Source organism: Rana temporaria, chromosome 4 (assembly GCF_905171775.1).
Source record: "Rana temporaria chromosome 4, aRanTem1.1, whole genome shotgun sequence".
Classification (NCBI taxonomy): Eukaryota; Metazoa; Chordata; class Amphibia; order Anura; family Ranidae; genus Rana; species Rana temporaria.
The window spans coordinates 38,149,554-38,163,019 of record NC_053492.1 but is presented as its reverse complement, the minus strand read 5'-3'; the positions used below and the strand labels follow the sequence as shown (position 1 = coordinate 38,163,019).

Sequence of the window (13,466 nt, the reverse complement as noted above, 5' to 3'; positions counted from 1 at the left end):
CACACGGGCAAACATGTACGATGAAACCGGTCCGTCGGACCGTTTTCACCGTACATGTCTGCCAGAGGGCTTCTGTACGATGGCTGTACTAACCATCGTACAGAAGTCCGCGAGTAAACAATACGCGGGGCGTGTCCGCGTCGTCGCCTCGATGATGATGCGGCGATGACGCGGCGACGTGGGCGGGCCTGCCATTTAAAGGCTTCCACGCATGCATCGAAGTCATTCGACGCATGCGAGGGACGGCGGGCGCTCGGACATGTACGGTAGGTCTGTACTGACGACAGTACATGTCCGAGCGGGCAGGATTCCAGCGGACGGTTTTAAAACACGTCCAGGAATATTTGTCTGCTGGGAAAAGGCCCGGCGGGCAAATGTTTGCTGGAATTCGGCCCACTCGCGCCTACACACGACCGAACATGTATGCTGAAACTGGTCCGCTGACCAGTTTCAGCATACATGTTTGGTCGTGTGTACGGGGCCTAACACGACTGGTATTGAACTTACCTTTAATAGTGCCGTCGTACATGTTGTACGTGACCGCGTTCTTGGTGATTCGAATTTCCGACAACATTTGTGCGACCGTGTGTATGCAAGACAAGTTTGAGCCTACATCCATCAGAAAAAAAAACACGGTTTTGTTGTCGGAATGTCCGATCGTCATAACTCATCATTATATCGGTAGATCTGTAAATTTCAATTTTTATTTCTTTACTTTATTACTTATTTAAAGCGGTAGTTCACCCTCCTTCACCCCATTATTCCATTACTTTCGGCATCGTAGCGCGAGCTACGGTATGCCGGTCCTAAATTTTTAATCCCCGTACTCACTGTGCTATTGTTGATTGAAGAATCCGACTCCCGCGGGGAATGGGCGTGCCTATGGAGAGGGAGGATGATTGACGGCCGGCTCTGGCACGTCACGCTCCCCGAAGACAGCCGGAGTAGGTCTCGGCTATTCACAGCGCCTGCGCACAGGCTATGCGCAGGCGCCGTGAATAGCCAAGCCTATTTCGGCTATTTCCGGAGAAGCGTGACGTGCCAGGGCCGGCCGTCAATCACCTTCTCTCACCATAGGAACGCCCATTCCCCGGATTCTTCAATCAACAATAGCACAGTGAGTACGGGGATTAAAAATTTAGGACCGGCATACCGTAGCTCGCGCTACGATGCCGAAAGTAATGGAATAATAAAAAAAAACATTTTTTTTTTTTTTAACAGGGTGAACCCCCGCTTTAAGGATCCATTCAAGCTTTTTCTGTTTTAAGATATTTCAGAAATACGCCCAATACTTACCTGTGGAGCACATGAAATGAAAGTCTCTTTCCTAAAATGTCAGCTAAAAAGTCAAAATATTGATGTCAGTAAACTCAACATTGCAAATGTCGACTGTTTGAAGTTTCAAAATGATATCGGCAATGGAACTTACTCAGTAGCAGTCTCTCTGACAGAAGGGGAATGTGGAGTTCAGCTAATAGTACGTATCTTTTTTTTTTTCTTTTTCCAAATGAATTTTCTTTTATTAAAAGGTAAAAAGCATTTACAGATATCTTGAACAACAGTTATACAATGAAGATTTGTAAAGCCACAGAATACCATTACATAGAGAATTCAGCCACTTCGACATTAGATTATTCATGGTGAGGGATTAGAACCCACATGTAGTTCTAAATGTACTAAAGTTCGGCAGAGAACGATAACTTTGAGGAGAGTCCAAAATAAATATGTTCGGTTGTTGCCAGGGTTTGCGGTATTGAGTTATAGGGTAAGGACTCATTAGGTATGGGGTGTGATTATAGTATAACTCCTTTTGAGTAGGGGTATGGTCAGTAGTTAGAGGAAGCTAGTTATGTATTCCATGCCTCACTTCTGAGGTGGGTGATTTAGGAGTATGTGAAGTGGGTATTTAACTGCTTGCCGACCAGCCGCAGTTTTACGGCGGCAGGTTGGATCGGCTGCGCAAAAATCACGTAATATTACGTGATTTTGCATTTCAGCCACTAGGGGCGTGCGCCTCCTGCTCTCCCCTATTGCCGCTCGCGTGCCCGATCACCGCCAGGCACCTGCGATCATTCGTTACAGAGCGTGAACCAGGAGCTGTGTGTGTGTAAACACACAGCTCCCGGTCCTGTCAGGGGGAGAAATGGCTGATTGTCTGTTCATACAATGTATGCCAGACAGACTGACCATTAAAAAAAATCAGCACAAAATTGCCCAATGTGAACAGGGCTTAGAGATTTTAGTTTTAGACTGGACCTTAAAGCCTCGTACACACGATCAGTCCATCCGATGAAAACAGTCTGAAGGACAGTTGTCTGAAGGTCCGTTTTCATTGGTCCAAACCGATCGTGTGTGGGCCCCATCGGTCAGTTATCCTTCGGTCAAAAAAATGAGAACTTGCTTTAAAATTGAACCGATGGACGCCTAACCGATAGGTCAAAACCGATCGTTAGTATGCAAAAGCATCGGTTAAAAACCTGAGCCTGCTCAGAATCAAGTTGACGCATGCTTGGAAGCATTGAACTTCGTTTTTTTTCAGCATGTCGTTGTGTTTTACGTCACCGCCTTCTGACAAGATCGGTTCATTAACCGATGGTGTGTAGGCACATCAGACCATCAGTCAGCTTCATCAGGTAACCGATGACAACGGTCCTTAGGACCGTTGTCATCGGATGGACTGATCGTGTGTACGCGGCCTTAGGTTAACCGATGAAGCTGACTGATAGTCCATCATGTGTACACACCATAGGTTAAATAACCGATCATGTCAGAACGCGGTGACGTAAAACACAACGACGTGCTGAAAAAAACGAAGTTCAATGCTTCCAGGCATGCGTCGACTTGATTCTGAGCATGCGCAGGTTTTTAACCGATGGTTTTGCATACCAACGATCGATTTTGACCTATCAGTTAGCAATCCATCAGTTAAATTTTAAAGCAAGCTTGCTTTTTTTTTAACCGAAGGTTAAATAACCTATGACGCCTACACACGGTCCATCAGACCATTTTCATCGGTTTAACCTATCGTGTGTACGAGCCTTAAGTGAATGTATTTTTCCTAACCCATCTGCCACTTTTTGGACAGCTTTGCCTGGCATAGGAAATTTAAAAATAACATCTGCTGGCAGGGTCCCCCCCTTTATAAAACTATATTTATTACACAGGTTGTGGGAATATTGTTTACTTGCATAATTTATGTAATATTTTCTATTGTCTATAATTACAATTTAATCAGAAAAGGCATAGCCCAGCCATTTGCCAATTGCATAAATAATTCCTTATGAGTAATCAGTTTTTCTTTTTCCCCCAACAGAAATCTAAAACTTTTGCAACTTTTATCAACACAGTATACATTACCTTGGAATCCAGTAATGGTTCGTTTCTAGCAAGAGAAGTGGCTGTTCAAATGAAATGTTCTTACCCACTTGACATAAAACTTAGTCTTGGCACTGCAATTAATCCCATGGTTAGGTAAATTCTGTTAAGTATTATGTATTTAAAAAGAAAAGAAAAAAAAAGTTTCAATGTCCCTATTGAGGTGTCCTTCATTGTAAGTTGAACCCCAAGACACTGTACATTCAGATGTAGGCAGTGGCAGCCGCTGGTCATTTTTTGGGGGCGGGGTCGGCAAATAGTACCCCCCCCTCGAACGGTCAGTCGGGTCCGAAGCACTTACCCCATCTATGGCGGCGGCTTCCTCTGCTCTCCATGGGCATCACGGTGGCTTCCATTTCATCCCTCCTCCTCGGCAGCCAATTGACATTCTTCTCTCTTTGGCCAATTGGAAAACGAGTCTCAGACCTGCTTCTGATTGGCCGATTTGTGGATCAGTATTTTAATAGCGAATATTCATTCGCTGTTGTAACACCTGGGTGGGCTCCTGGCGCAATGCAACCCGAGTCCACCCTTTTTTGAAGCCTATTTTAGCATCTGGCTCTAATCAGATGCTTCTAAAAACACCCCCGCCGCTGTAATTCATGTATGAGTAAGCATGAGTAAGCATCTATCCAAGATGTGAAACCCGTTAGCCAATTTGTCCCTGTATGTCCACTTCTCACCATTGATTGTTGCTTTGCATGATTTTTTTGGATACTTTGCAGTTTTGGATTTTATCCTTTTGCTTTTTTTTTCCAATAAACATCACCTATCAGAGTGCGGCAGTCCAGAATCATCTTTTCTCTTCACGGATCAGCGCAGAGCCTGCACCTGTCGGTGCATCAGGGCGGGAGCGTAGCATAGGTGCTTGCAGGACTTGGTGCGGTACTTTTCTCATTCTCGCTGTAATTCATGTACCCGGTGTCATGAAAGGGGCTGGATGCATAAATAGGGGGTGGCCGCGGCAGCCGTGGATATGACTGCTATGAATGAATCTATCTAAAATATATTCATATAGGGGGTGGCAGCCATGAATAGAGGGGGCAGCGCCCAGGCGCCTTTAATGAATGGGCCACCACTGGATGTAGGCATTGTGGTGTGCTGCATGGTAACAAAAAGGTCATGTGCATTTATTTTGTCTGTTGGGATGTGTTGGCCCCCCCATTGATAGGTAATGCGTTACCACACCCCAGCTGAATAAAAAATGATGAATCCAGCTTCACAGAAACTTGGTCAAACTCATCTTATCTGATATTGCATAAAAAGTGGGGTCTCGCATCTTAAACACTTCAGCCCCGGAAAAATTGACTGCCCAATGACCGGGCCATTTTTTGCGATTCGGTAATCTATTGCTTTAACTGACAATTGCGCAGCCATGTGACGTGACACCCAAACAAAATTGACATTCTTTTTTTCCCACAAATAGAGCTTTCTTTTGGTGGTATTTGATCACCTGTGCGGTTTTTATTTTTTGCGCTATAAACAAAAAAGAGCGACAATTTAGAAAAAAAGCTATATTTTTTTACTTTTTGCTATAATAAATATCCCCCCCAAAAAAAAAAAAAAAAAAATATATATATATATATATATATATATATATATATATATATATATATATATATATATATATATATATAAAATCCTCAGTTTAGGATGATACATATTCTTCTACATATTTTTGGTAAAAAAATGCATTAAGCGTATATTTATTGGTTTGCACAAAAGTTATAGCGTCTACAAAATAGGGGATAGTTTTATGGCATTTTTATTATTATTATTTTTTTAACTAGTAATGGCGGCAATCTGCGACTTTTATCGTGACTGTGATATTGCGGCGGACACATCGGACACTTTTGACACTATTTTGGGACCATTGTCATTTATACAGCAATCAGTGCTATAACAATGCACTGCTTACTGTGTAAATGACGCTGGCAGGGAAGGGGTTAACCACTAGGGGGCAAGAAAAGAGTTAAGTGTGTCCTAGGGAGCGATTCCAACTGTGAGGGGGCGGGGCTACAAGTGACATGACAGCGATCACTGCTCCCGATGACAGGGAGCTGTAGATCACTGTCCTGTCACTAGGCAAAAAAAATAACAATTCCATTTGGCAAGGAGCAGTGATTTCTTTTTTTTTTAAATGCTTAAAGCGAAACATTAAAAATGTCCAATTCCTTTAGATATCATGCTTGGGGGTGTCCTAATCCTGCCTGTGAAAGGACACGTCTCTGATGTACAGAAAGTGCTGAGGCAGCACTGACATTTACAAAGGAAAAACATGTTAGCAATTGCTAGCAATTGACATTTCATTGCTAGCATTTGTTTAGAAATCTGGCAATGAAATGTTATTTGCTGCCAATTTAAACTGTATCATTTTTATCTTTGTAAATGTCACATTTCCTGTAGCACATCCTACAGCAAGATTGTTTTTTTAATATGTAGTCCCCCCAAAATACATACCAGGCCCTTTGATACTGGTATGGATTTTAAAGGAGTACCTCACAAACAAACAACCCCCCCCCCAGTAAATCCATATCAACTACTAATCCGAACATGTAGCCTGGCTTGTTAGGAAAGGTGGAGTGCAAGTGAGTGGGCCCCCCACTCCTGATACATACAAGTGGTGCCTGACTGTGCAGGGTGGGGGATCCCTTTCTACTTGCAGCTTCTTAGGGGGTGCACTACATCCAGAAAAAAGAAAACAATGACCTGGTGCACATAACTGATCCCAACAGTCTACGTGGCCTAATGACAGCCCCCCAGCTGTCTAGAGCTATATAAGGAAAGCTCCATTTGGTTTAACCACTATCCTACCAGCCGCTGTCGTTGTACGCAGCAGGTTGGCTCTCCTGGGCAAATTGGTGTAGCTGTATGGCGGCCCTTTAAACAGCCGCGCGCCTGCGACGTGAAGTAGGAGCCTATGCACGTGATGTCCGCTGGGCACCTGCAATCGCTCCTGGGAGACAGAAAGAGGGATCTGTCAATGTAAACAGACAGATTCCAGTTCTGTGAGGGAGAGGAGAGAGATCTGCTGTTTCTAGGGATTAGTAACAGCGATGTCTCTCTACTCCCTGTCAGCCACCTCCCCCCACAGTTAGAAACACCTCGCTAGGACACACGTAACCCCTTGATCACCCCCTAGTGTTAACCCCTTCCCTTCCAGTGATATTTATACAGTAATCAATGGCTATTTTTAGCTCTGATCTCTGTATACATGTCAGTAATTGAATTGGTCAAAAGAGTCCGATCTTTCCGCCGCAATGTCGCAGTCCCGCTAAAAATCGCAGATTGCTGCCATTAGTAGTAAAAAAATAATAATAATAAAAATGCCATAAATATATTTTTGCGCAAACCATTCAATAAACACTTATTGCGATTTTTATTTTTATTTTTTTTAACAAAAATATGTAGAAGAATACATATTGGCCTAAACTGATGGAAAAATGTGTTTAAAATTTGTTTAAAAAAAAATGGGATATGTATCATAGCAAAAAGTAAAAAAATATATATTTTTTCAAAATTGTTGGTCTTTTTTTGTTTATAGCGCAAACAATAAAGACCGCAGAGGTGATCAAATACCATCAAAAGAAATCTCTGTGGGAAAAAAAATTACATCAATTTTGTTTGGGTACAGCATCGCACGACCATGCAAATGTCAGTTAAAGCGACACAGTGCAGTAAAAAAATTACTTGGTAAGGGGACACATTCCTCCAGGGCTGAAGTGATTAAATGGGTGATGATTAAAAAACAAAACAATCAGCAAAATGGACATAACCTACAGTCTGTAGCACATGTCCCTTGTGCGGATGCCTCTTTTGTTAGATAAAATTATCCTACATCCATGCCCCCCACACCGCTGCCATAATCTTCCAGTGCAGCTTCTATAAATGGAGAAGCTTGGTGGAAAGGGTGAGCATAGTCAAGTAATCTTGATGAGAGCCTGGGACAGCTACCATGGTTCTATTAACCTCTGCTTTCCCAGGAGGATTATGGCAGCAGGGGAGGGGTGAGGTATGGGTGAAGCAGGATTACACCCAGCAGAGAGGAATCGGCACAAGGGTACACATTCTACTGACTTTAAGTCAGGTCCCTTGTGTTGATTTTTCTGTTATTTTATGTTGACTGCACTTACACTTTAAGACACATTTGGTGCGCATGCAGTATACATTTATTGGGAACCCGCCATTTTGTGCTGAAAACATTCTCACTAGCACAGAAAACTCCTAGCACAGTGGCCAAACTGTCATGGAAAGCTTCTGCCCATTGTTTATGATAAGGAGCTCCCGAGCACGTGACCACTGTGGTAGCCAGTGGTCACGTTGTCTGGAAGCCCACCTCCCAGCATTAGGGCTCCTGTAAAAGGAATCACCGGGCAGCAGCCATGTCAAGAGGTTAAGTTGCCATGTGACATAATAATAATTGTTGTTCAGAAATAATGTCTTTATATTATTATTTTTGCCTTTTGCAGCACAATAAACATTTTGACAGTGGGCATCGGTCAGTTCAAGATCTCCATGGCACTTTTCCAAGATGCCAGCTACACTCTTCCCTATGAAGCACCTGAAGTTCAGTTGTCAATCAGATCTTATCTGTATATTGGTATCATTCTCGATGGGCTCGATAATTCCCCATACGTTGTGTTGATGAAGAACTGTTTTGGCACACCAACAAAAAACATGAATGATACTACAAGATACTACATCATCAGAGACAGGTTTGTTACATTGCACTGTTGATGAAGGTCAATAATAATTAGAAGGATTATGCAAGATCGGTATTCATTTTGGGGCATATTTAACCCCTTCTTCTCTCGTTCAAAGCACAGTCCAACACTTTCTCAATGGCAGACTTCCCAAAAGCGAAAAAAACGTAATCCAGTATCCAAAGGCAATGGCAATAAATCTTGGCCAAGCCCCCATGTGTAGCACTACCCCCGGAGGAGCTGCTGGTTAATTTTGGGTTTGCACGTTACCTCTCTGAGAAAAAATATAAATCGTGCTACCTCTAAACCGTGTGAAACAAATGTTTGAATCACAAAATACACAAAACTATGTGATATATGATGGTATAAATGGAGAGGTTGGTAGCCACTAGAGAGCACTATAAAGCACTCCCAAGCCCCTCAATAGCAGTGAAACAGTGATGATATTAATAATGAACAACAAAAATTATTTAAATCATATCATTAAGCCTAGGTTCACACTGCTGCGAATTCAAAATCGCGGTAAAATGCGTGATTTTACCGCGATTTCGCGGCCGTGATTTTGCCGCGATTTTGCCACGATTTCGGCCGCAATTTAATGTAAATCGCGGCCCTTAAATCGCAAAAAGTAGTACAGGAACTACTTTTTGAAATCGCAGATGCGGCGTCGCACTGATTAGGACAGTGCCATTGCCGACAATTGCCGGCAAATGCTGCCGATTTGAGATGCGATTTGACATGTCAAATCGCATCTCAAATCGTTCCAAATCGTACCCAGTGTGAACCAGGGCTGAATCAATGAATATGAACCAAATAAAAAATATATAAATATATAAATAAAGTAAAAATTGTAGCAATTAAGTCCATAAATGTTTAACACATGAAATGCCAAACACCTGTGCTCTGTGCCAAGTTCCAAAATCAGTTGAAAACGTGTCCAGAGAAAAGTGATGTATCCTCCACCAAACTATAGATTGGCTCCTTACCAGAACGAGATCCCTTATGACAGGGGATCATGAACAGCATATATTAGGTAGTCACTCCCAGTCTTGCAGTTCAGACAGATACGATCCTTAACATTGGGTCTCATCCACAAGTGATTAAACTTCACCAACATCAATGCCCACCATGTAAAAAAACAATAACAGCTCCACATAGCGCATTAAATGAGTAAAAAATATTTATTAAAAGTTGTATTGCACTTACAAACATGCAGTAAAAAATGCCTTGTGCCCCTAGAAGAAGTAATATTTTACAAAACGGACGTAGGGCGGAGCCACGCGCTGTCGTCACCCAAGAGCTCCAAACATTCCCCCAGTGGAGTGCCCCTGAAAGAAGTAATATTTTATGAAATGGACGTAGGGCCGAGCGGCGCACTGTCGTCACCCAAGAGCTCCAAACATTCCCCCAGTGGTGTTCTGGTAAGGAGCCAATCTATAGTTTGATGGAGGATACATCACTTTTCTTTGGACACGTTTTCAACTGATTTTGGAACTTGGCACAGAGCACGGGTGTTTGGCATTTCACGTGTTAAACATTTATGGACTTTCTTGCTACAATTTTTACTTTATTTATATATTTTTATATTTTTTAATGATTTAATGATATGATTTAAATTCTTTTTGATGGTCATTATTGATATCATCACTGTATTACTGCTATTGAGGGGCTTGAGAGTGCTTTATAGTGCCCTCTAGTGGCTACCAACCTCTCTTGTTTTTTTGGTATATTAGTGATTTATATATACCATCATCTATCACATAGCTTATGATTTATACCATCATATACCATCATATATCACATAGTTTTGTGTATTTTGTGATTCAAACATTTGTTTCACACGGTTTAGAGGTAGCGCGATTTATATTTTTTCTCACTGTTTGTTTTTTGTATCTATTGTTTACATGGTAATCGCAGCTCTCGGATTGAATAGACTGTGATTTTATTGCAGCTTTTCTTTCTTTCTTTCTTGTTTGTTCAGTATCTAGCGCAGTTTCTTTCCAATTTTCCATGTTACCTCTGTAGCTTCATTGTTAGGGTGGGAAAGTCCATAATAAATGCAATGTCCAGTCAGATGTAAAACCCCCAAAAGTTAGGCTTTATTTCTTTTACTGCAAGGTAACTTGAAATAGAGAAAGTAGGAGGGAGGAGAAGAGCTGGGCAAGGTTCAGGCACACGGTACAGAATAAATCAGTCTCCACTCTCAGCTATTGAGTAGGTATTGCTCACCCGGATAGTCCCCTCTCATTTGGCCTAGCAGTCGGGATGATGCACAAACTAATGTCCAGATGGTCTCTGGCACAGACCTTTTGGAATGAGCTTGGTCTCTGGCACAGACCTTTGAATGAGCTTGGTCTCTGCCACAGACCTTTGAATGAACTTAGATGCGTCCAGGAATCCTCTGCCACAGGACTTCAAAGTCCCGAACCTCCAGCCGAGCAGTAGAAGAGCATTTAAGCCGGAACCGGCAGACTATAAGGCTTTCAATGTCCCTCCTTGATTGGTTCACCAGGCCTCACCTGAGACGCTATCACTTTGCTGGTCTCCTCCAGGGCTGGTCCTCCCCTGGTTTCCTTCATCAAGATAGCCTCCTCCCTTGTGGACAGACAGCTTGAGTTCCTCTTTTAGAATTTCAGGCCCCAGCCAGCATAGCTGGGCCTACTCAGCAGCGAAACCACTCCGTGCCAACATGGCCCCGAAGTCGGGCACATGCACGCACCCCTCGCGCCAGGAGGGCCGCGAGGTGCAGAAATAATGAACCCCTATCAATGAAATCTGTCCCTTAAGTGCCCCTCCCCAGCATGCACAGCGGGGTCACCACTCCCACTGCACCGCTGCCGAGAAGGGACACCCAACACACCATGGTACATCTGCGTTCCAACATAGGGCCAAGATGGCAACACCACCTCCAGGCAACAAGGGAAACTACCAAGTAGTACCACAGCCAGCCTAAAGGCAAATTTGTGTTTAATCAAACAGGTCTGGGCCCAAGTATTGGCCCAGACTTCCCCTAAATTTAAAATAGCGCCCCCTAGATTTGGGGTGGGCACTACATGGTAAAAACGGGTTTTCTTTAAAATCGTCATTAGAATGTTGATGAGAGGGAAAAGTAGGAACTAGGGAAAGTGAAAGGTACAGGGCTTTTTTCAGCTGGAACTTGGTGGAACTCAGTTCCACCACCTCTGACTCAGGCCCTCTGTTCCCTGCTCACCACTATCACTTGTAAACACAGAAGTCTGGCTTCTGTGTTTTCAAGTGACAGCTTGACTCTCAATGGCTCCCGTAGATCTGATCTCCTGAGCAGCTCCCACTGAGTACAGGATGATGACAAGGGAGATGCAGGTGCCCGGGGTGCAATGGGGATGCTAACACCCCCACTGGATGATCTTTCTGCAAGTGAGAGAGGTGAAGCCTCCTGCAGTGTTTGCGGAGGTACTAGAGTCGGCTAGGTGCTTCAACTTAATACAACAACAAAAGTAAGGTGGAAGATGGTAGCTTTTAAGGAAGGGGGAGAATAAGGGGGAAGTCGAGGGGGTTACATGCAAAGGTCAGAGCTTAAGAGGGGTGAAAGTGAGATGTGGATGGGGAATGCAGAGGTTAGCAGCTGTGGAAGAAGGCTGAATACTGCACTCTGTATGCAGCGCAACCTTGAACTCTGCACCCTGTGTTAAACCCCCCACCCAACTCTACGCGTGAAATTTGACCACACCCACTATTTGATGCAGTTTGGAGGGAGGGTGTGTGTCTGTGGAGAGAGTGGCTTGTGGTTGAATTCCTGCGCCTGTTTTCTGAGAAAAAAAGCCATGAAAGGGTACATTGTTATACTTTGTTAATAATATTTATCATCAGCCTTATTCTGTATGCTTTCTGTATGTTTTTACATGATTTCTTAGTTCCTTTGAATATGTGTTGAACTGGCTTTAAAAATCAAATGGTTGTGTATATTGTGTGTATATTGTGGTATTGTCTCTATTATAACTTTAAAAATCAAACAGTAGATTGCTCTATGTGAGACCTTCCTCTATAGTCAGAGGTCATACCGTACCTTCCAACATTTTGAGATGGGAAAGAGGGACGCCTACTAACAAACGTATGTAGGCATAGGATATGCCCCCTGCCACACCCCCTTTAAAGGCGAATTAACAAAAAAAAATTACTATTCCTTTATATTGGTTTTTAAAATGTACAAATGCAGCAATTTAAAAATTTAATGAAAGGTTTAGAACTGGGAAACACTTTTTGAAAGATAAAGTGCATTTTATTACAACTATACAGATCAGACCAAAATGAGGGACAAAGGAGGAGGAAAGAGAGACAGAGGGACTTTGTTCTATATCAGGGACAGTTGGGAGCTATAGTCATACACTATAGTGGAAGAAATTTCTGGTGGAGGAATCATGTTCTTGCATCATGGTGTATTTATTGAAATCCCTCCCTGGGAACATTCAGATTTCATGTTTTCAGGTTGGGGTTGACACAATAGATCAACAAAAACAGGGATTGTCAGTGACTGTAGGAGTTTACTTTGTGATGAACCCTGGGATTCTGACCACTCAATGGGCCAGATTCACAGAAGAGATACAACGGCGTATTTCCTGATACACCGTCGTATCTCTTGTCGTATCTATGCGGCTGATTCATAGAATCAGTTCCGCATAGATAGCCCTAAGATCCGACAGGTGTAATTGACTTACACCGTCGGATCTTAGGATGCAATACTTTGGCCGCCGCTGGGTGGAGTTTGCGTCGTTTTCCTGCGTCGGGTATGCTAATGAGCATTTACGGCAATCCTCGACGGTTTTCGCGTTCGTTACGACATCGCTAGTAATTTTTTCCCGTCGCAAAGTTAGTCATGATTTTACATGCCTTAACTTTACACGAGCCATGTTAAAGTATGGCCGTCGTTCCCGCTTCGAATTTCAATTTTTTTTTTTGCGTAAGATGTCCGGGAATACGAAACGCCGTAACTCACGTCGCCGTTCAAAAAAATGACATCACATCGCACAAAGCACGGCAGGAATTTCAAAACTGAGCATGCGCAGTACGTCTGGCGCGGGAGCGCGCCTAATTTAAATGGTACACGCCCCATTTAAATTGGGCGGGCTTGCGCTGGACGTGTTTACGATACACCGCCGCAAGTTTACAGGTAAGTGCTTTGTGGATCAGGCACTTACACTGAAAACTTGCGGCGGTGTAACATAAACGGGTTACGTTGCACCACCGCAATTGTACCTGAATCTGGCCCAATGTACTTAAAGAGGAACTTCCACTGGCTCCAGGTTTTTTCTGTTTTCCGGCATTTGCGCAGATGTGTTGAAGGGCTGTACTTGGCTTCCATGCCAACCTGTGTTCACACATGTTCAGAAAAGATGATCTAGGACCTCCTTC

General features: G+C 43.2%; 1 protein-coding gene across 1 annotated transcript in view; it reads left to right on the top strand.

Moving 5' to 3' along the window:
• LOC120936132 (uromodulin-like) overlaps nucleotides 1–13,466 on the top strand; it is a 90,357-nt gene that overhangs the window by 62,091 nt on the left and 14,800 nt on the right. Inside the window, exons 11-13 of the mRNA XM_040348261.1 lie at nucleotides 1,269–1,477; nucleotides 3,314–3,471; nucleotides 7,845–8,090. Coding sequence (XP_040204195.1) covers nucleotides 1,269–1,477; nucleotides 3,314–3,471; nucleotides 7,845–8,090 — 613 coding nt within the window. The remainder of the gene's footprint in view (nucleotides 1–1,268; nucleotides 1,478–3,313; nucleotides 3,472–7,844; nucleotides 8,091–13,466) is intronic.